At 40.9% G+C, this 25,258-nt stretch overlaps 1 protein-coding gene across 1 annotated transcript; it reads right to left on the bottom strand.

Annotated features, from left to right (window-relative positions):
• LOC311229373 (CMP-N-acetylneuraminate-beta-galactosamide-alpha-2,3-sialyltransferase 1-like) lies at positions 1-24,451 on the bottom strand (the record flags this gene model as incomplete). Its single annotated transcript, XM_084315460.1, has 6 exons — positions 1-206; positions 1,339-1,458; positions 1,618-1,663; positions 14,936-15,115; positions 23,261-23,454; positions 24,206-24,451. 6 exons carry the CDS (start codon positions 24,449-24,451, stop codon positions 39-41), a joined length of 954 nt encoding a protein of 317 aa, XP_084171586.1. The 3' UTR covers positions 1-38.
• Between the last annotated feature and the right edge of the window lie 807 nt (positions 24,452-25,258).

Below are 25,258 nucleotides of genomic sequence, written 5' to 3' on the forward strand. Positions count from 1 at the left end.
CCAGGTTGGGAACCACTGGTATATTCTATAATAATTGCTCAATATCCTCTAAAGAAATTTATCTTTCGTTTGTCAGACAGTTCCACAATAAGATTATACTCAAACATTCCATCATGTCCTCCAGTTTTCAGTCTTTTGTTTTTCAGTTTTTCCCAATAGTGGCTCCAGTTTCCATCTTTGTCTGCCCCAAATCCAAACACATTGACCTGGGAAGACAGACAGACAATGTTACATGAATGGAGCATGGACTTAAACTTAATTTTACTAATGATTTGCCACAAATATCTTTTAAGTCCCTCTGTGTGGCCACTGATGGGAGGGTTTCCTCTTATTCAGCTCAATCCGGTTCCAACTACACCATTTAGTTTGTTGAAGAAGTGATGTTTCTTCATGACAACCCCAGAACCCACCTCACCCCTGCCCACTTTGACAACCTAGGATGGCTTAGAGTAGACGACAGAGTACAGCAACTTGCAATGGGCCTGGTCTACAAGATACACTATACGACCGGGGTGCCCATGTACATGTCAAAATACTTCCCAAAGGTCAGTGAATACCACAACCACTACACCAGAGGAAGCTCAACAAATCATGTTAAACCCAGATTCGGCTCAAACAAGGGACTAAACACGTTTCGCAATTATGCCACAACAATGTGGAACGCCCTACCCAAAGCTGTAAAGGAATGTGAATCCCTGCCCACATTCAAAACCGCTCTTAAAGAGCACCTACGGGAGGCTGCAATTCGAAACTGGCCACCGTAAATGCCCAAAACCCCCACCACCTCCTAATAGACAGTCTCCTCCCCACCGCATGTATATATTCCCTCCCCGCCGTATGTATATTTCCCTCCCACCCACCCACCCCCTCCTAATGTACAGTCTCCTCCCCATCATATGTATATACTCTGTCAGGATCTAGGGGTAACAGTACTGTATATTTGAATACCGCTTATGTCACAAATGTATCAGTACTAAATACCTATATGTCCCTATGCCATAAATGTCATGTATGTTGTGTATGTCATAAATGTCTATATGAATTGAAAATGGGGGACCCTGATGGAAACAAGACAAACGTCTTTCTCAGGTCTGCATCCCCTTAACAATTGTATGTATTGAGCCGTACTGTATTGTACCCATTCTGCAATCTGTTAAATAAAGTTTTCATTCATTCATTCATCATTCATTCATTCATTCATTCATTCATTCATTCATTCATTCATTCATTCATTCATTCATTCATTCATTCATTCATTCATTCATTCATGCATTCATTCATTCATTCATTCACAAGGTTACACAGTACAGGTCTCTATATATAATATAATATATTTACCTCGTCACAGATGTGCATGCTAAGCATCACAGCCAGGAAGCCAGTAGATGGTTGGGTGCCCCTCTTTCTCAGCCATATTTCATGAACATATTTCATGAAAGCAGGATGGAGGACCGAAATCTGTGTGGGTTATGAATCAACAGTTAACCTATGGAAATGTCATTGGACTGATATATCTATATATTTTTAACCTTTTATATACTTTTAACCCTTTACCCACTACAGCAGTTATTTGTGACTCATTGGTCAAAATGGAAGACCTGTTTCTGTTTGACTCACCAAGTCCTTGTTAGCCTTTATCTTTGCTTTCACACGTTGGTATGTTCTGTTAGATGAAATGATACAAGAACATGTTATGGAAATGTTATCTATGTCCATCTGTGTTTAAATCTCTGTACAGCTTGACTAGTTTAATATAGGTCAACTAGTATAACAGCCCAGACACTAGGCTACAGAGTGACACTGTCTCTTTAACAACAACCAAGATTTGAGGAGATAGGAAAGGTCCAAGGCTATTTCCCTCTTCAGTTAAGACATAACAAAGGCTACTTGTTTATTCATTTCTCCCACTAGGGTAGATTTTGTTTACTTTCTGTCATATCTGGATGTCTAATGTACGTCATTTCATTTCAGGTGGGGGGGGGGGGGGGGGGGGGGCGGTTGGAGGGGGGGAAACTGTATACATTGGAGGTGGGTGGGTTTGGACATTTACAGGGGCCAGTTTCGGATTGCAGTCTCCCATAGGTGCTCTTTGAGAGTAGTTTTGAAAGTGGGTAGTGATTCACATTATTTTACAGCTGTGGGTAGGGCGTTCCACATTGTTGTTGCATAGTTGCGAAACATGTTTAGTCCCTTGTTTGAGCCGAATCTGGGTTTAACATGATTTGTGGAGCTCCCTCTGGTGTTGTGTTCGTGGTATTCACTGACCTTTGGGAAGTATTTTGACATGTACATGGGTACCTTAGTGGTGTAGTCGTGTATCTTGTAGACCAGGCCCATTGCAAATTGCTGTACTCTGTCGTCTACTCTAAGCCATCCTAGGTTGTAAAAGTGGGCAGGGGTGAGGTGGGTTCTAGTAGTAAGGTCAAGCAGTAGTCTGACCAGTTTGTTTTGTGATGTTTGTAATCTTGTTTTTAGCGCCTTTGAGGTGCTTTGGTACCATGAGGTGCAAGCATAGTCGTAGTACCCTTGAATGAGTGCTCCTGCCAGAGTCTTCAGGGTATTCTTGTTTACCAGAGAGGAGATCCGGTACAAGAATCTAGTTCGTTGGTTGACTTTTTTGATTACATTGGATGCCATTTTGTCACAGGAAAGATTTTCCTCTAGGATGGAACCCAGGTATGTGATTCCATCTTTCCTTGTGACAATATTGTCACCCACTGTAACTGAGAAGCCGTCGGTCTTGCTGAGTTTGTTTTTTGAGCCGAAGAGAATGGACTCTGTTTTACCCAGGTGTAATGATAGTTTGTTATTAGCGAGCCAGGTGCAGATTCTGCTGAGTTCAGAGCTGAGGGTTTTTTCAACCTGCAACTTGTTCCTGTCAGAGACCAGCAGGGCTGAGTCGTCCGCGAACAGGAACAATTTGCAGTCACAAGCTGACGACATGTCATTTGCATACACATGTGTGTCTCTCTATAAACTGATCTCTGTGGAAGCACAGATATTAAACCATGTTCTATGTTTTATACACAAATGACTCTATCTCAATTTCTACGGTTCACTGTCGATGGCTCATTTTAAATATTCCACAACAAACATTTAATTGTAAAGGGATTTTAATGGAAAACATACTATTTGTGTGTGTGTGTGTGTGTGTGTGTTTTTCTTTTGCAAAATGCGTTATATCTCATTCTGGCTTCAGTGGCTTGCTTTGTCCTATTGGAGTGCTCTGGTGCCAATAGGCGGCCACTGAAATAATTTTACTCAATGCACCAATCACTGATCAGGGCCACACCCCCCTGCTTTGCATATCATAAGCATGTGTGGTAGCCGCTTAATCTCCCTCCCGCTTGTTTCACGCTGAAATTTGGCTCACTAGCATCTGTACTGTATAAGAAGATGTATTATAACTAGGAATGTTCGATATTGGCTTTTTTACCGATATACCGATTACGATATGTAATCTACTCCGGGCCATAGGGACCATGCACACGGGTACAAGGGCCAAGGTGGTAACCCCAGACGGCAACAGTGAAGAGTTTGACATCCTGGCTGCGGTGATGCAACCCCTTCCTTTTCGTCCTCGACTATGCGCTCAGGAAGGCCATCAGTGGACGGGAGCAGGAACTTGGTCTCACAATAACCCCAAGGAGATGGAGACGACACCCTGCCGTAGTCCTAACAGACCTGGGCCCTAATTTATCAATGGTGCGTACGCACATCTGTACTTTTTGACTCACCTACGTACATCTGTACTTTTTGACTCACCGGCCAGTAGCGGGTAGATGGGAAAATTCTACCCGCCAAGCATATTTCTTACCGGCCAAAAAAAATACGCATTTTTGTGTCACATATATAAAGATTTTTCAGTACATTTCAAGTAGATAAGCTATTACGTTGAAGAATAGACACTTAAAGAGGCCAGAGTTAAATTTGTACTCTCTCTCTCTCTCTCTCTGAAGTGACTTCTCGCTATCTGCAAACAGCTCCACTGTCTGTGTGTATACTTAGTAGCCTCCAGATGCAGCCAGGATTTTCCGCCGCTGCAGCTGGACCCTATTGGTCAAATCACATTCAGCATGCCCGCAGCTCGAATATGCATCGAATCAATTCTCCGGCGCTGCAGCTGGACCCTATTGGTCAAATCACATTCAGCATGCCCGCAGCTCGAATACGCATCGAATCAATGTTATACGACATTGATATCAGGAGCTATCTGTAGCTACTGCTAGCCGGCTAGATAACGTTAAGACAACGCCTCAGTGAACTATTTGGTTTACTGGGACATATAGAGCTAACGTGAGCTAATGTTGCCTACCGAGCGAACAGACTTCAATGGAGGTATTATGCACTCGACTATTGCTGGAACATTTGTTGATATCAGCAGCTATTAGACAATGCCTCGTCATGTATTAAACTAAAAGTGAATAGTTGACTGGGTCATTTTTTAAACAGTAACGTTAGCTCACGGAGGTCCGCAGTAGACTAGAGCAGACTGCCTCTGTGTTGATACGAGGAGAAGCACGGACTGGGGTGGATATGACTCGTTGCCACAGGTTTTTTCAAAATAAGACTATCATATGAACCGAACGTTGCTAACTGCCGCAGCCATCGATATTATGACTGGAGCTGCGCTTGGGGCGGAAATGAGACCCGCACAGGATTTTCAAAATAAGAGTATCGATATAAACTACACGCCAGGTGGTGCCCTGCGTGCGTACGATAATTTCTAAGCAAAGTGTGGGACTTATCAATTTGAACGTGTGCTTGACTTTGTGCGTATATTTACGCACAGCTCGGAGCATGCGTACCTGGCGCCCGGCGGTAGAATATTATTATTGCAACGCGGAAATAAGCTTCTGTGCATTAGTTTCAACACTGGCGTGTTCAACTTCTGTATGACCCGTAATTCATTATAGTTCATTGTAAAATAGCAACAGTAGTGTAATTATTGTCAAACCCTATAAATAGCATTTGGAATAGGTCTTTCTTTCCGAATGAATGCAGCATGGTTTATATATAGGGTTATGGGAATATACGGGGTGCACTGACTGCATGCGCTCCGCGGGGAACTGTTTTCAGAGATAGCAGATAGGAATGAATGAATGAATGAGGGGCAGTCTAATTGCTGAGAGAACATAATATTAACTAGAGTCCGCTATACCCGAGACACCTCCTTCATTTGTACCGCAATTTAAGACTGAAATTGTAGCGTGGAACAAAACGCACAAATGCCATCCCTGTGCACATTCAAGTGCCACCGGCACGGCCCATCGTGATATTGGAGATGGATCGAGCAATAGACTGTTACTGTACCACCCATGTAGCTGTCAAAGCTCCATCACAAATGCAGTTATGTGAATAGAAAGGAATTCCACTCAGTGATGCGCATTTGCCTGATACATGTCGTTGCTGCCGGGAGGAAGGCAATGCTGCATGTTTTCAATTCATTAAATAAAACGGATACTTTCTGCAAGGGTTTACTGACTGTCATACAAATAATCAACCAACTACATACTGTAACTTTTCAGTGCACGTTTTTATTTACATTGTGACAACAGCCTTGTGAGCTCCCGCACACATGATGGAATTCAAGTTCAAGTTTGTATTGATCACATAATAGGCAGGCTACACATGGCATAGGCTATGGCAGTGAGATTCATTGTTCTTGTATATGCTCTCGTATTATTGTTTATATAGGCTACCTAATACCGACATCAAAATAGATTGTATGCCTCTACAAATCATATGCAGGTAGAACATTTACGGAGAACTTTAATCCCTGGGTATTAATCGAACGAAACGAAGAAAAGGCATATTCCAGCATGGTTATTAATGACACCAATGGCAAACAGTGGTTAACGGTCTTTATTAATGTTTGCGCTGCCCAGGCAGCAATGGTCTTTAGGAAGTTAATGGATCATATATCCGACATCACCGTACATGTACATGTCTGTCAGCCTGTCGCGTATTTCTCCCATAACACGCTTCGCTCGGCTTAGTCCACTTTTCCACATTTCATGGGGGTGTTCCATTACCGTATATGGTTAATTACGGGCGGTGCTATAAGCAAATACTTAAAATCTTGCACGAGTGCGGAGCGTAGAACAAATGGTATTTATCAACACAGAGTGTGCATACGACCCGTGTACGCACGTGTGATAAATCCCGATTTTTCTGTGGGTACACACATTCTAAATTCTGTGCTTAAGAACGAAAATAGAACACTTTCTAAGAATTGTTGATAAATGAGGGCCCTGGACTACGCGGACCACATCAGCCTGCTCTCTGACCACGTAGAGCAGGCACAGGAACTCCTGTGCAGAGTGGAGACGGAGTGCGTCAAGGTTGGCCTCAGGCTAAATGCCAAGAAAACCGAGGTCATAATGTATAACATCCTCCCGGATCATCCACCTCTGAGGACAACAGGAGGCTCTGCTCTAAAGGAAGTCAGTGACTTCAAGTACCTGCTGGGCTCATGGGTCAACACAACCTAGATAGATGGATCTTGTCCAACTCTTAATTTCCGATACCGATATCAAACAATACCGATATATGCTGGGTTCCCCCCCCCCCCCCCCCCCAAAAAAACTAAATAATTTCAGGTAACTAACATCACATATATCTTGTTGTGGAATTAACACAACATTATGCATACTTTTGACAATAAAAGTGCATTGATGTGTTAATTTCACTGGATGCATTCAACAAGGCTTTCTAAATGTAAACATTATCTGTGCAAAATATGACAACTACTTCAACTTAAGTTAGGCTGGAAAAAAGTGCCATATTTATTTAGTCTAAAAGAGCAGCTTGGACCACACTCTCCCTGAGATAATCCTGACAAACACCCACTACATAGGGCACATTTCTACTTCCTCACAAAATGTAAACAACATTGTACCTATACAACTGGTAAAGTACAAACAACTGAAACAAGATTAAAAAAGAAATGCTGGTGTTGGTCATTCGCCTACTTGGGATAACACAATCAAAAGGGGACATGTCTTGCTATTCCTTTCACTATTTGGGCAACTTTACACAATTCCTGTGAGTCTATGGAACACATCTGTAACGTTTTTTTCAAAAAATTTCATTGTTTTCTATTTCTAATCAAGTACTCTAAAGCAGCATTTTTTCACTTCAAGATTTCAAGCTGTTTTGGGCTGGGCTCCACCCATAAGTGCTTTGAGTGACAGTCACCCACAGTCTGACTGGCAGACGGAGAGAGATATAGAGAGATTGAGGGGGATACTAATACATTTAGCTGCAGGGGGCATAATCCCACGGGACAATGCATTGGTAACTTGTTTCAAATGACAATATATACCCCTGTGAATATTATTGCACGGATCGGAATACAGGCGCAATGATATTTTGACAGTGAAATGCGAGTGGAGAAGCTCCATCCCCGCGCGCACACACATTTACACACACGCGGTCGGGAGGTTGTGTGTGAGTGTGTGTGTTTCCCCGACAGAAGCTCCTGTCCCTCTCTCTCTCCCTCTCTATCTCTCTCTCTCCCTCTCTCGCTCGTTCTCTACCTCTCTCTGTCGGCACCCGCTTGAGGAAGTGCCGGTATTTCCACTCGCTCTGTTGTTGAGCGAATGGTTGCGCTACAACCATAGAGGGGGCGGTACTGCAGATCAATTCCTTGCTACGTAGGATAGCGAGTCAAATCAGAATAGCTTAGTTCACTGGGGAAGGATATTGTCTCAACTGAATTTGAGCAATCCGTCAAAATGAGAATTAGAGACACAGACCCCATTGTTACAAACCCCCATTGCTAGGAAACAATGCTAAACACTGGAAAAGGCCATTTATAAGACACGGGCTAAACTGGGATGATCTCTAAATGTAACTGGCCAGTGGCCATAATTTGGCTAATACTAATGTATTTTAGTTCTTTATCGATCGACTCGTTAACTCATTCTGCGCCAATCACGAGAAAAGTCGGGTTAACTCGCCAACCGTTCAGCGCCAATCACGAGAAAAGTCGTGTTTTAATCGTTATTTCTTTTATTAGCTATATCCATTCATTTTCATCCATCCAGCCTGATGTTATCATTGGGAATGGATCTGAGCTAGCAAAGGACAAATACCACCGCCTATGCCTTCCAGCCGGTATTGCACTCCATTAGAAACAATGTAGTTTATTTTCTGGGCCGATCTGAGCCGTGCGGACAGGGTTTAAATACTCCGGCAGGATGAGCGTTTAAAACGATACATCTGCGAGGATGCCCCCCCCCCCTTCATATGCAATGCCGGACAACGTGGGACGGACCTCCGCAAGCAGTATTTGGAATGGCAATCAGATAATTGGATTCTTTTTTTTGCATTACATCAGAGACAACGTAAGAACACTATATATCAAATCTTGCGTTGATCTGATATTTCTTTCTCCCGCGATCGAAGCTGTGTGTGTGGACTGTGTTGTGCTTTTTACCGTTGGCTGCGGTGGGGGGGGGGGGGGGGGGGGGGGCGAGCGCCCCGCTACAAGCCCCATTTCATGGGTGCATGAGGAAGGATAATAACGATAATCTAGCGTTGATTTCAGGAAGATTCAATAATCAGGCGAAAAATGACAACGTGATAAGTGGATTTCACTAAAGGGCTATTATCGCGTCTTTTCCTGGGATTACAAGAATCACCAAAACTATACTCATATTCAAAACGGTATAAAACGGAAATGTACGGATAAAAAAACAATCTGTTTTTTGCATGTTGACCAGAAGCAACTCACTGACAATCGACTGTGTTATTAGACCCATAGCTATAATATAAGATATATTTTAAGCACTCGCAAATTTCGCAGTCTCCCCATTGATTAAAGCGATGGCATTCTAGCCAGAAGGTAGACAGCGACCCCTGGCGCTGAATGAGTTCAGGGACAACCGGGTTTTTTTTTTTTTTTTTTTATTTTTTTGCTTCTTTTCATCATTTTGCTGCACAAACGCTGCATGTATCTCTGGATGATTCTTGCTGAGGTGGGAGATAACATTTGAAGTATTGAAGGAAGACGTCTTGGTTCCTCCTCGCATAACCACCGCTTTACAGTCACTTTGCCCACCTCAGGAAGAATCATCGGGAGATACAGGCAACGTTTCTGCAGAAGCAACAGGCGACACCGAAAAAACCCACCCAGTTGTCCCTTAACTTAAATGGCAAGTTTAATATCTGGAGACACTTTGAAATAATTCCAAATCAAAGACATAGTGAGCGACTCCACTAACAGTCTTGTTGTTATGCTGCAAGTGATGATGCAGTTTGATGATATCATCAAGTGTGAGCCGATAGACGTCTGCCCAAACATCTTCAAGGTCGTCTCAGAAATGCGAAAGCCACAGCATTTATTGCGAGTTGTGCCAAACAAACATAAATATCTCAAAAACTATACATCACATCTCTCATATTGACATTTTGAGTGAGAGGAGAAGTAGCTGAAGAGTTTGATGTATAAAATGTGCATGTTGTGTCATTAAAAAAGTAAAAACCGATATCGATAATTTCCAATATTACATTTTAATGCCAATATCGGCCGATAATATCAGTAGGCCGATAATGCACCTGGGCAAATGCCTCTCAGAAGCGATGTATTTATAATATTTAGGACATCAATCAATCAATCAATCAAATTTATTTATAAAGCACATTTCACATGACGCGTGTCAACCAAAGTGCTGTACAGAGGGTAAATACACAAGATACATATAGACAACAATCACACTCCGTTTTATGGGAGGACACACAGGCAAACACATAGAAAAACAGGGCATGAGTCAGTGAACGGGAAAGGCTAGTAGGTAGAAGTGGGTTTTGAGCCTCGATTTGAAGGCATCTATCGAGGGGTCGAGCCTAATGGAGGTGGGGATGCTGTTCCACAGTTCAGGGGCTGCGATAGCAAAGGCACGGCCCCCCCTGAGCTTGAGGTTAGACCTCCGGACTGTCAGGAGCCTCTGATCGGCTGACCTGAGGGACCTGGTGTTGGAATAGGGGGATAGGAGGTCTGAGATGTAGGAGGGTGTGTGACCATTAAGGGCTTTAAAAACAAATAGGAGAACCTTAAAATCTATCCTGTAGCGTACTGGGAGCCAATGAAGGGAGGCAAGGACAGGGGTGATGTGGTCTCTCTTGCGGGTTCCGGTCAACAGTCTGGCAGCAGCGTTTTGTACCAGTTGTAAGCGGGACAGGGAAGACTGGTTAATGCCTATATAGAGGGAGTTGCAGTAGTCTAATCTAGATGAAATGAAGGCGTGGATGACTCTCTGAAGGTCTGCAGGGGAGAGAAGGGCTTTGAGTTTGGCAATGGTGCGTAGTTGGAAAAAACATGCCTTTACCACTGAGTTTACTTGTCTGTCAAATTTAAATTGTGGATCAAAAATGACACCTAGGTTCTTGACATACGGCTTGACCAGGGAGGACAGGTTGCCAAGGCTGTTGGTAAGGGTGGTGACAGCGTCTGGGGGACCGAAGAGGATTATTTCGGATTTGTTTTGATTTAGTTGTAGAGAGTTTTGTGCCATCCAACATTTAACATCATCCAGGCAGGATATGAGACTGTTAAGTAGAGACTGGTTGTTGGGTTTCAGGGAAACATAAAGCTGTGTGTCGTCAGCATAACAGTGAAAAGAGATGTTGTGCTTCTGAATGATTGGACATGACTTGAAATACTCTAGAATATTTGCTTAAAAAATGCTGTGGGTATAGGGTCAATACAGGAAGTGGAGGAGGTACATTCCATGACAGTTTTATAGAGCTCAGTTGATGTAATGCAAGTGAATTTTCCTATGGTTACGTTTTTGCAGGGTTTGCAGATGGTATATGTGTTTGCATCAGGACTAATGCTGGCTCTAATTTAAGTTATTTTGTTATTGGTCGATGGCTCAGAATAATATTCTAGAGTTTCCAGCATTATCTGTGATAATCATAGAAAAGTATTCCTTTCTTGCCACTCGTATTTGTTTGTTATAGGCAGTCATGACTTTTTATATATATCGCAGACTCACAGTGAACTGGGAGCTTAGTTTCCCCCCATTTTCATTCAGTTGCTCTACAAATTCCATCAGGGACTGCAATTTCCTTTGTTTAACTGAGACTTGGTTGACGCCAGCGGTACAAGACCGTGCTATCCAGCCCGCCTATTCCTTCTCTGTTCACCAAAAGGACAGAACAGAAAGAACCACATTTCTACAGAGAGACTCAGAAGGAGCTTCTATCCCCAGACCATCAGGATGCTCAATGACTCTATGCAACACTAACTCATCCATTCTACATTCATTGCACACACCCACACACACACACACACACACACCCTCCAATGTACACTAATTTACCTAGTATGATTTTGTCAATATTCCAATGTACAGTTTTGCTTGTTTGTACAGTGTCCCCCCCCCAACCCCCTCCAATGTACAGTAAATGACCTAGTATGGTTGTCAATATTCTAATGTACAGTTTTGCTTGTACAGTTGTACAGTGTTTTCCCCCCCAACCCCTCCTACCCAACCCCCCCTACCCAACCCCACCCAACCTCCTCCAATGTACAGTTTTTACGTCAAATGTATATACTCCCTTTTCTGCACTCTTTTTGTATCACAAACAGTAGGCCTACTGTATTTGCAAATCTGGTATGTCATAAATGTATAGATGTAGCAGTACTGTCTATCTGTATGTCATGTATGTCATATATGTCCTGATGAATTGAAAATGGGGGACCCTGATGTAAACAAGACGAAAGTCTTTCTCTGGTCTGCATCCCCTTAACAATTGTGTGTATTGAGCTGTACTGTATTGTACCCATTCTGCAATCTGTTAATAAAGTTTTCAATCAATCAATCAATCACACACACAATCACTTTAAACATTCATCTTAACATTCACTTGACACTTTTTAACACTACCATCACCACCATATTTTATTTATTACTAAAATATTTGCACTACATCTCTACCTCATTTTTGCATTTTGTACTTTAGCTTTGTGTATATTTTATATAGTGTTTGGTCTTTGTTATAATGAATTGAAAATGGGGGACCCTGATGTAAACAAGATGAAAGTCTTTCTCTGGTCTGCATCCCCTTAACAATTGTGTGTATTGAGCTGTACTGTATTGTACCCATTCTGCAATCTGTTAATACAATTTTCAATCAATCAATCAATCTTTCTTCTTTTAACTTTTTTTTTACTGTATGAAGCACAATCTCAGGAGGCTCATACAGAACCAAGCATTTCACTGTATTGTGTCATGGTTTTTGCTTTATTTCGCCTTTCTGTGAGGGACAGCTGTCTATTTCGTCTTCCTGTGAGGGACAGCTGTCTATTTCGTCTTCCTGTGAGGGACAGCTGTCTATTTCGTCTTCCTGTGAGGGACAGCTGTCAATCACTGGCCTCTGTGGTTAATTGCCGTGGTAGGGCAGGTGTGTGGGCTTGATTGCACCTGATTCAGTGCAGCTGTGCCTATAGCTGAGTCTATTTAAGGGGAGACACTGCAGGTGAATAGGGTAAAACAATTAACTAATAGATATCACAATGAAACTTCCCCAGTTGATTACTTATATTAAGACAAGACTTTTTTGTATTACAAGTTTTCTGAAATTGTATGTTTAAATATGCAAATGAGGCATGATCTACTTAAATATGCACTAATTTGCATATAATTCTAGGACAGAAATCTGAACATTGGATAAAGCCATTTTCAAAATTATAGTTTCATTTTGTTGACATATTAGAGCCAAAGGTTATTACAGAGGGGATTTTGGATATCTCTTTTTATCACTCCATAAATCAGAAAATACTCCATTCAGTCCATTTTTATGGTAAAATTCCATATTTCGCCATGTTTTTAGGAATAAAATGTGATATAAATCAGGGTATGAATGCGATATCAACAAACCCTTCTGTAAATACCTTCAGAACATAGATATGAATAGAACTGGAAGGTTTGGTGTATGTGTGTGCTACTGAAGTGGAGATTTCTGGCTCAGAGTATGAGGAAAAACTCTTAAAACTCATTTTTGGGAAAACGCCTTCAAAGTTCTGTATTGTAAAATGCCATACTTTTTTTTTTAAACAGATATTTACAAACACAATACCTAATCAAACCATTAGTAATAGACAACCTAAACACATGCCTGATAACTGAATAATAATAATAATGATGTTATTGAACTGAACAGAACTACACACAGGCTACAAACAGTGTAGTACAGTGTAGTACCCACTAATAGGCAAAACATATTTGAATAGATATCACTATGAAACTTTCCCAATTTGTTATGTACATATAAACTAAGAAAAAATATATTGCAAGTTTTCTGAAATTTATGTTTATATATGCAAATGAGGCACTTCCCCATTAAATATGTGCACATTTATGGATGCAATAAGGCAAAATGATGTAAAATAAACAACTAAATGTGTGTTATTGACATTTTATTGTCACTAGTTTCATAGAAGACATGTTTAGGAAGCAAAATATAACAAAATCTCAAAATCAACAAAAAAAGTATATTTGACTATTCACCTGCAGTGTCTCGCCGTTTGAATCTTGCAGTGTTAGCTGCTGTCTCATTCCCTTTGGTGTTGCTACCCTTCCGGCCAGGCTTTGCTATAATAAAGTGTAGTGTTGATCTCTGCCCTATTCAGCATTTAGCCCTTTTCTGTAGCCATTCTGGTTTTAGGCTACTGGCTTATTTAGCACTTTATTTTCTAGTAGCTGAGCCTTTTATTGTAGTGTGTTTCTTTTTATGACAGTTTTCGTTTGTTTCCTTTTGACATGTCCACTACTACACATAAACTCCCTTAGTGGAGGTTTATTGTTATTTATGTTATTTGTATGAACTCCATTATTAGGAGGTGCCTTTGTGGCTTTGTTATTTCTATAATACCTCTTTATTGAGTGTTGTCCTGTTTTTTGGACTTGATTTATTTTCTTAAAATACTCATGTTGAGGCTTCCACCCGTAAAGGTTGTTTTTTGTTAAACTTTTCCCCTTCTCCTTAATGTCTGATTAGCAGTTTAGTGGTTTAGAGTCCCTATCAGTGGCGGCCGCCCATAGGGGGAGCTGGGGCGCCGCCCCCCCTGGTTGAGAGCAATGAGAGAGTAAAAGAAGAAGAACTTGTGTTTTTTTTATTTTAGATATTTTGAAGGCTTGAAGCCCTAAAAATAAACTAAACATGTTTAAAATTAATAATAATTACTATTAAAATGCACAATAACGTTAATATAGCAAGTATAAATCATTGTTTTTTGCATGCTATTCTAATCTCCTCCCCCTCGTTTGTGATTGACGTCAGTCTATTAGAAACTACCTCCGAATCCGGGGCGCTAGACAAAACGCAGTGAGAGAGAGAGATAGATAGAGGGAGAGGGGGAGAGAGGGAGAGAGGGAGAGAGGGAGAGAGGCAGAGAGAGAGAGTTTTGAGATTGGGGTGTGCGTGTTTATGTAGGCGCTATTGGAAACCTGGCTGCATGGACTGTGATCATATATTGATTGATGGCAATGGTGATAGTTGTACTGTAACTGTACCTACTTAAATATTCGTACGCTTGTGGTTTCACCGACGCTCTGACGCACACAGTAGGCTACTCAGTGTGTGGTTTCGCATTCATATAGAGCTTTTATCCAAAGCGCTTTACAAGTTATGTCTCACATTCACCCATTCACTCACACGTTCACACACCAGCAGAGGCAACCATGCAGCCTGATCTTCGGGAGCAGTTAGGGGTTAAGTGTCTTGCTCGAGGACACTTTGACATGTTACCGGGGGAAGCCAGAATCGAACCGGGGACCTTCTGATTACGAAATTACCGTTCTACAGTACCTCCTGAGCCACTGTCGCCCAGTAAACTGAAGGGTATATTTGTTTGGTTTACAATCCTTGACGCCAGTCGATGTGATTCGTTGATAATGCAAATGATACACCCATAGACACTCACTGTGTAATGTGTCCCGTGGTGAAGGCACTGACGAGCCATCGGAGGTCCGTCACCTTGAACCCAACGAACACAAGATGGGTGTTCTTGTCCAAATCAATGGCACTCTCAGGATACATCATGTGAAGCGTTGTCTTGATTCCAACATCCGATTCGTATCCCTTGACCTGAGCCTCGTTCATTCTAAAGTACAAAGAGTGAGAGAGAGAGAGAGATACGTCTTAATGCAAGGTACAGAGAGAGAGAGATATTATGTCATAATTTAAGGTACAGAGAGAGAGATGCACCATAATGAAAAGTACAGAGAGAGATATGTTATATAATGTAAAGTACAGAGAGAGATACATCATAATGTAAAGTACAGAGAGAGATCATAATGTAAAGTATAAAGAGAGATCATAATGTAAAGTATAGAGAGAGATCCGTCATAATGTAAAGTACAGAGAGATACATCATAATGTAAAGTACAGAGAGAGAGATACGTCATAATGTAAAATACAGAGAGAGATCATAATGTAAAGTACAGAGAGAGATGCATTATAATGTAAAATACAGAGAGAGAGATCATAATGTAAAGTATAGAGAGAGAGATACACCATAATGTAAGTACAGAGAGAGAGAGATCATAATGTAAAGTACAGAGAGAGAGATACATCATAATGTAAGTACAGAGAGAGATACATCATAATGTAAGTACAGAGAGAGAGAGATCATAATGTAAAGTACAGAGAGAGAGATACGTCATAATAGACCTCATAGACCAAGATGGCGGCGTGTGCAAAACGCAAGGTTCAGCGTCTCTCCAGTTTTTGCAAATTAGCGGTAATATACATAATAATATACCTTTTTGATTTAGGTCTGCTCACCCAGAACAGTCTTGCTTTCATATCGTACACCCGATAGTATCTTTTGAACGTTGGATTACAACAATCCGACAATGTCATCTGCAATCTGCAGCTCCCCGACGAGGTCGCTCAGACACAGGGCAATATCACCACAACGCGGCCGGCGTAGTAGTGAAAGGGTTAACCTTCTGTAGTGTGGTATTGAAAGGGTTAAACCAAATGTCCTATAACTTCAATTCATCAAGTATTTCTACCGTTTTTATATTCTACGTTCACCGCAGAGATATGATAGAAGAAAGAAAATCGTATTTAATTTTTTATCTACTTTTTCTCCCCATTTTTCTATTTTTCTCCCGTCCCCAATTTCGTATTATCCAATTCTACCCTCCCCTGTCTCGAACGCTGTTAGGCCATGCCTCCCACAGGCCGGCTGCAATGTGGACGAAGCCTTGCATCACGTGTCCCCTCCGGTACTCGAGGAGGCAGCCGTCGCATCTTTTCACCTGCACAGCGCGATCTCTCAGCGGCGAGGGTCTGCGTGGGAGGGACACGCCGCCCTCGTCGCTTCCTGATTCTACTGCGCAGGCGCACCAACCGACCTGTATAGGAGTCGCTGTCCACAACGTCCGATCCCCACCCACCAGCTTCCCACCCCCTAATACTGCCAATTGTATTAGTATGAACGACCAGCCAAGCTGGTAGCAACGCAGAGAGCTAGGCTCGAACCCAGCATCTCCTGCGTTGGTGGCGAGCGCCTTGCCCACTGCGCCACCTAGCCGCCCGAAGAAAGAAAATCTTCATGAATTCAAGGCATCGTGGGGTGAGTAATTTATATAAAAATAAAAGGTAACACTTTATAATAACACTCAGTTATAAGACCTTTATAAGTTATTTGTAGATAATGAACTAATTATGAACAAACCATTTATATACATTCGTAAATCATTATTAAATCATTTATAACTATATTTGTATAACTGTTAAGTGTAAGGGTTAATATGATTGTATGTAACTGCACTTTACTGTTCCACAAGAGGGCGCTATAGGCGTAAGGAGACACAGCTATTGTAGCTGACGTCAGGTAGAAGGTATAAAAGGAAATGTTCCCTCCCCCTCTATCTCTTTCACTCTAACTCTCAAAGAGAGTAGGTCTCGTGGTGCAGATGTGCAATGTGAAAATAAACCACGCCAGTTAAGGCTAAAGAAGGACCTTGTCATCATTACCAATTATTGATGCTCCCCAGGTGACTCTGTCAACAATAACATTTACAAATTAGTTCTACATTTATAACCATTATCAACATTGTTTGTACTTGATTTGTTCACCATTAAATAATGTTGTTTAATGTGTAGTAAAACATTTGTAGATGCTTTGAAAAATGTATATGAAAAAACGACTATACTGTACCTCCATTTATTTGTTCATGTTCAACAAATGATTTGTTAAGACATTCATAAAACATCTATAAATCATTTGCAGATGCTATTGTGTGCCCTAATCTGAAGTGAAGCCTATTCATCATTAACACTTTCAGTGCCAACGATGGGAAATCTCGTTAGTTCATGAGAAATCTCATTGTTTAATCGTTATTTTTTTTATTATCGATAAAATCGTCTGAGCTCGAACAGGGAAAATACCGCCCCCTATCGTCTCTCCGGATGGTACTGCACCCCATTGGATTGGATTGAATGAACCGCATGGGGAAAAAAGAGTCCGGATTCCACATTTTACTTTCGACCACCCAGCGTTGGATCAATAAACGCGATCGATATTTGGAATGGCGATCAGGAATTGGAATCATCTTTGTGGAGAACATCTGATCTGAGGTAAGGAATCTATTTTACCAGTATTGGGATAATCAGAGCTGTTTTCACATATATATCAACGTGTCCCATATGTGTGTGTGTGGCTGTGAGTGTGTGTAGCTGATCAGGAAATAAGATAATGGATTTTTCAGCCCGCTTCTATAGCGTGCATAAGTACACATATGCTATCGATAATCTAGTGTTTATTTGAAAACTATTCATAAATAGGCCGAAAAATGACAACGTGTTTTGTGTATTACAGTAAAGCGCGATTCCTGCAGAATATTTCTTTTTTCTGAAAGTTTTAAAAAACTAGCGTTCTTCAAAATGGTATAAAACGGAAATTAACCGATTAAAAAACAATCCGTTTCGACAATGTTGACTGCAAACAACTCATTGATAAGCGGCGGTCGTATTAGACACATAGCCATAATTTAAGATATAGTTTAATGCGTTCACATTTTGTGAGAGCTCTGTCATTGAATAGAGCGGTGGAACGCAATGGGGTATAGGACTGGCACGGCTGGCACGCAAAGTGTTAACAAATGTCTAATACAGTTAATTATTTGTTTACTTTTTCATCACCTGTTACAAATGTTGTAGACAGCTTTCGGATACACCCTTCTTTGTGACATCAAACGGTGATAGAATTAGGACTATAGATAAATGCAATTGTATTAACATATAAAATACATGTGCATAACATATAGTGTAACTTGGGGGCACTAGGACCCAGGAGTACCCTGGCCAGGTATTGACAGAGTGTGTAGAGGAGGTCTCACACGAGTGAGACTTGACTTCACGTTTGTTGCTGTCTGTTGAATGGAAGCACGATAGCAGAGCCAAGTTATTCGTGCTGCCCCACACTTTTAAGGTATGAGCAGGCTGTATCGGCGCCTATACAGCCTGAAAATACAAATAATTATTATCCTTGTGTTATCATCACATACTGCAATATACTGGGCACTTAGGAACAAACACATAATTCAAATGTAACATTAGCGCCCACCACATCAAGTACGTCTACACAACATATAAGAGTTGTAGGTCGGAAATGATGGAATAGATTTACCAACTAAAAAGGTGTTTAGCCTGCTCATACCTTAAAAGCGTGGGGCAGCACAAATAACTTGGCTCTGCTAATGTATCGTGCTTCGATTCAACAGATGGCAACACACGTGAAGTCAAGTCACACTCGCGTGATACTTCAAATAATTAACTGTATTTTGTTAATGATGAATAGGCTTCACTTCAGATTAGGGCACACAATAGCATCTGCAAATGATTTATAGATGTTTTATGAATGTCTTAACAAATCATTTGTTGAACATGAACAAATAAATGGAGGTACAGTATAGTCGTTTTTTCATATCCATTTTTCAAAGCATCTACAAATGTTTTACTACACATTAAACAACATTATTTAATGGTGAACAAATCAAGTACAAACAATGTTGATAATGGTTATAAATAATGTAGAACTAATTTGTAAATGTTATTGTTGACAGAGTCACCTGGGGAGCATCAATAATTGGTAATGATGACATGGTCCTTCTTTAGCCTTAACTGGCGTGGTTTATTTTCACATTGCACATCTGCACCACGAGACCTACTCTCTTTGAGAGTTAGAGTGAAAGAGATAGAGGGGGAGGGAACATTTCCTTTTATACCTTCTACCTGATGTCAGCTACAATAGCTGTGTCTCCTTACGCCTATAGCGCCCTCTTGTGGAACAGTAAAGTGCAGTTACATACAATCATATTAACCCTTACACGTAACAGTTATACAAATATAGTTATAAATGATTTAATAATAATTTATGAATGTATATAAATGATTTGTTCATGATTAGTCCATTATCTACAAATACCTTATAAAGGTCTTATAACTGAGTGTTATTATAAAGTGTTACCAAATAAAAAAATGTGGGTGAAGTGCTAGTTTAAATCTGATGAACGTGACTTTGACGTTTTCAATGTGCTATTTGGTTCCTTACAGCCAGTTTTAATTTCGTTAGCTATTTAAAATGTTCGTTTTCATCTTAGTCATGTCTCAAATGCTCTTTTTCGTTTTCATCATAGTTAGTCACCTTATCTATTTTTCGTTTAGTCCAGTTCTAGTCAACTACAGGTCTGAGCATTTTCGTTTTAGTCTCGCCACTCAGTTACAGCCTCATAAGTTGGCGTGAGCTTTTTCTAAACCAAAAAAGTGAACGTTAGTGCTAGCTGGTTAGACTTATGTAAGCTATTTAATGTATTGATCCGTCATGCAGTAATGTAGGGAAGAAAGAGGAGAGTTTCCTTTTCTGTATAGTGCTTTATTTCCAGCTCAATATGGGGTTTTACAAGTTGATACTTCCCTTCTCATATACAGTACAACACAGCTACCTGCTAATACGCTAGCTTCACAACAACAACGTAACATCCGATCCGTCTTCCCATATCTCCCGGGGGGAAACAACACCCCAAGCATAACAGTGGTGCCCCTAAGACCACGGACAATTATGTTTGTTACTTTCCTGTCGGCAAACAAGTTCCTGTTAGCTAGCAAGTATCAAGTAAACAGTGTTGACGTTGAAGTTGAATAAACGTTTAACAAGATGTTATTTTGTAAACTACATTTTGTGTCGTCGTTTTTAGTCAACGACATTGCATGAATAATTTCGTCACGTTAGTGTCACATGATCTCCATTAACCCTTTCACTGCCACACGACAGCCGGTTAACCCTTTCACTGTGACAATACAGAAGGTTAGCCCTTTACTATCACACAACCGACGGCGATGCTCCATCATTAGCATCATTAGCTCCGCGGATTCGTGATAGTCGGTTGTGTGATATTAAAGGGTTAACCTGGAGAGTCTGGACTGGTCAGATGAACTCAATGGTTCACTGGTTGAAGAAACATGGCTTGGTTTCAAAACCAAATTTTCAACAATACTAAACGACATGGCCCCCCTAAGAACCACCAGGGTAAAAGATTGCGCTGAGCCGTGGATGCACTCCGAAATACTGGCCGCTATGAAAACCAGAGACAAAAAATGCTCTGAGTTTCGTAAAAGTCAGTCAAAGCTTACCAAAAGCACGAGCAGTGAACTCCAAGCCCACATAACTGAACTCAAACTGGAAAGAAACAGACTAAGAAACTACATAAACTCCATGATCAAAACTGCAAAAAAGAATTTCATCAATGACAAAACTGAGGAAAACAAAAACAAACCACGTGAACTTTGGAAATGACTCAATAATCAACTAGGCTGCAGTAAAAAACTTAAAACCAGATTTTCAAACATAAACATAAAAACGGACAACACGCTCATCACAGACAAGCTGGATGTAGCCAATTACTTAAACATTTTCTTCACAAACATAGCCACAACACTGGTAAACAAACTACCCTCCCACTCAGGGCATTATGGGGTAGAACACATAGTAGCTTACTACAAAAACCTAGGGGTCCGCAAGGACGACTTCAAGCTGGAAATGGTAACAACAGATGAGGTACTCAAAAAGCTGAGTGCCCTCCAACCTAACAAGGCCACTGGCCATGACAACATCCCCTCCAAATTCCTCAGAGACTCAGCAGCCGCCATCACCCCAGTCATCACACACATAATAAACGTCTCCATAAAACAGGGGCACGTCCCCAAGGACTTCAAAATTGCGAGGGTGACCCTTCTGCACAAAAAGGGCAGCAAATTAGACCCAGGCAACTACCGCCCTGTTTCTATTCTTACCTCCATCTCGAAAGTCATGGAAAAAATAGTCAACGAACAGGTCGAAAACTACCTAGCGGAAAAAAATCGAATCTACGAATTCCAATCTGGCTTCAGAACATCCCACTCCACTGACACATGCCTTCTCTATTTGAACGACCACATCAAACAAGAGGTGGACGCGGGCAAATACTGCGGCATGGGAATGCTGGACCTACAAAAGGCCTTCGACACTGTCAATCACTCCATTCTGATTGACAAGCTAAAAGCAATTGGTTTTGATAGTCTATCAGTGAGCTGGATGCAATCCTACCTTGAGGGGAGGGAACAGGTGGTGGAGGTAAATGGTACCCTATCCCCCCCTCCCAGTGAGCTGTGGTGTTCCACAAGGAAGCATACTAGGACCGCTACTGTTCCTAATTTATGTAAATGACATGTCGTCAGCTTGTGACTGCAACTTGTTCCTGTTTGCGGACGACTCAGCCCTGCTGGTCTCTGACGAGAACAAGTTACAGGTTGAAAAAACCCTCAGCTCGGAACTAGGCAAAATCTGCATATGGCTCGCTGATAACAAACTATCATTACACATGGGCAAAACAGAGTCCATTCTCTTCGGTTCAAATAACAAACTCAGCAAGACCGACGGCTTCTCAGTTACAGTGGGTGACAATATTGTCACAAGGAAAGATGAAATTACCTACCTGGGTTCCATCCTAGAGGCTAATCTTTCCTGTGACAAAATGGCATCCAATGTAATAAAAAAATTCAACCAACAAACTCGATTCTTGTAACGGATCTCCTCTCTGGTAAACAAGAATACACTGAAGACTCTGGCAGGAGCACTCATTCAAGGGTACTACGACTATGCTTGCACCTCATGGTACCAAAGCACCTCAAAGGCGCTAAAAACAAAATTACAAACATCTCAAAACAAACTGGTCAGACTACTGCTTGACCTTAGAGTAGACGACAGATTACAGCAACTTGCAATGGGCCTGGTCTACAAGATACACTACACGACCAAGGTACCCATGTACATGTCAAAATACTTCCCAAAGGTCAGTGAATACCACGATCACAACACCAGAGGGAGCTCCACAAATCATGTTAAACCCAGATTCGGCTCAAACAAGGGACTAAACACGTTTCGCAATTATGCCACATCAATGTGGAATGCACTACCTAAAGCTGTAAAGGAATGTGAATCACTACCCACTTTCAAAACCACTCTCAAAGAACACCTACGGGAGACTGCAATTCGAAACTGGCCCCTGTAAATGTCCTAACCCAACCCCCTCCAATGTACAGTAAATTACCTAGTATGGTTTTGTCAATATTCCAATGTACAGTTTTGCTTGTTTGTACAGTGTTTCCCCCCCCCCCCCCACCCCCTCCAATGTACAGTAAATTACCTAGTATGGTTGTCAATTATTCCAATGTACAGTTTTGCTTGTACAGTTGTACAGTGTTCCCCCCCCCCAACCCCTCCTACCCAACACACCCAACCTCCTCCAATGTACAGTTTTTACGTCAAATGTATATACTCTCTTTTCTGGACTATTTTGGTATCACAAACAGTACTGTATTTGCAAATCTGGTATGCCATAAATGTATAGATGTAGCAGTACTGTCTATCTGTATGTCATGTATGTCATATATGTCCTGATTAATTGAAAATGGGGGACCCTGATGTAAACAAGATGAAAGTCTTTCTCTGGTCTGCATCCCCTTAACAATTGTGTGTATTGAGCTGTACTGTATTGTACCCATTCTGCAATCTGTTAATAAAGTTTTCAATCAATCAATCAATTCTGTCGTGTGGCAGTGAAAGGGTTAACGTGACGTCTCATCTCGTCGTCAGGGGAAAAAGCTTCGTTGTCGACCATATTTAGTCATAATTTTCATTGACTAAATTAACACTGCTTACAGCCCACTCCTCGAGAACCACGTGTCTATGGTTTACCTTATGACGACGTCATGAATGTCGATGAGGGCTCCATAGTGTGATTTAATCAGGTTCCCTGAATTACCGACCACGGCACACGTCCTGCAGCGCCGGGGGCTTGAATCCATGAAGCTCAAATTGTTTGGGAAGAAGTTGAACAGCTCTTCCACTGCGGTTTCGTAGGAAACGTCGGTTCTGCTATACTGTAAACGCTGACACAAACCAAACAAGACATGTGGCTTCAATACATAGTGTGCAGGAGGGGAGGGGGGAGGGGGGGGGGGTCAAAACTATTTTGTAATGAATCCATGATTAGCCTACATTACAACATTGTTTCGATCAAAATGAGTAAATCCCGGATCACCTCTGAGGGCATACAGTACATATTGCCAACTCATCGTCTTCTCTCAATAATTTCAAACATAGAATGAAGACCAGCCATCAACTTGACTCCAACTCACTCACACTCGCATACAATCACACACACACACACACACACACACACACACACACACACACACACACACACACACACACACACACACACACACACACACACACACACACACACACACACACACACACACACTTATGTTGTTTGTCTTGTCTTGTGATTGAATTAACAATCTATTTATCATTATTATTATTATATTCTTTAACATTATTGAATTAGCAATACTTTTTTTTATATAGGTGAGAACTTTGCGACTCAGCCCTGTATGGTTTCCTTTCTCACCTGCACAAGTTGCATTGTGTACTTTTGATTTGCTTTCGTTAAGAGAATAAATAAAACAAAAGCTGTTTCACACCTGAGTGAACATAACGAGGATAGAGATGAGACTGACTCACAGGGGTATAGAGATATGAGGATAGAGGTAAGACTGACTCACAGGGGTATAGAGATATGAGGATAGAGGTAAGACTGACTCACAGGGTTATCTGTACAAAAGACATGTCGCTTACCTTCCACCACACGTGGGCATTCCCCGAATGCTTGTTTTCTCTTGTCAAAAAGGGATCAATAGATTTGTTGAATCGTTTCTCGTTGTCATCTGATATGCATGTATGACAGGCACAACATGTGGTTCCGTTCAGAATCTCAGAATACTTGTCCATGAGCAAACTGTGTCGTCCCAACAACACGCAGGCGGTGATGGCGAGGCTCAGTAGACTGGCAGGAAGTAAGACTCTTATGTATTTGACAGTCATCTCGGGTGTGGACTTTATAGGAGAGCAGTCTGTGGATAGCGAGAATATAATTTTTTTCACATAACATACCAGACATACCAGAACACAATAATAAAGAATGTAAAGAATAATTGAAGGAGTAAAATAAATTAATATATAATAATAATAATAATAATAATAATAATAATAATAATAATAATAATAATAATAATAATAATAATAATAATAATAATAATAATAATAATAATAATAATAATAATAATAAAATAATAATAATAATAATAATAATAATTAACAGATCAACAGACAATAACAATACCATTTGGGGTCACAAGACAAGAGAACAGGAACAATTATAATTTATATATATATAATTATAAAAATACAAAAACATATACAAATTATATAAACATTTCTAAAAATAATGCTAAAAGACACAATTTCCCCTAAACCCACCCCCCACCTCAGGACCAACCATCCCGATAGCGAGAATATTCTTGTAAATAGGTCTGAGCAAGGATGCGACCTACAGCCCCAGGGATCTTGGCTCCTCTCAATAACACACGAGCTCCCCTGAAAACATGATCTGTGACATTTTGATGGTGGTTTCTAAAATATTGACTTTATGTGCATTGTTTTCTGTATCATCGGATCATGTCGTAAGGCATATCAGTTGATATATTATAATTACTATAATAAAGGTCCAGCTAATATGCTACTCCTACCATCACCATCCAGGTGTATAGCAGCACTATTATATCATAATAACTTCACTCACTTACTTTCTGTAACCCCGTCCCCGGATTGCAAAAAAGCCATATATAAAAG

This window comes from Notolepis coatsorum (genome assembly GCF_963971535.1).
Source record: "Notolepis coatsorum genome assembly, chromosome: 6".
NCBI lineage: Eukaryota > Metazoa > Chordata > Actinopteri > Aulopiformes > Paralepididae > Notolepis > Notolepis coatsorum.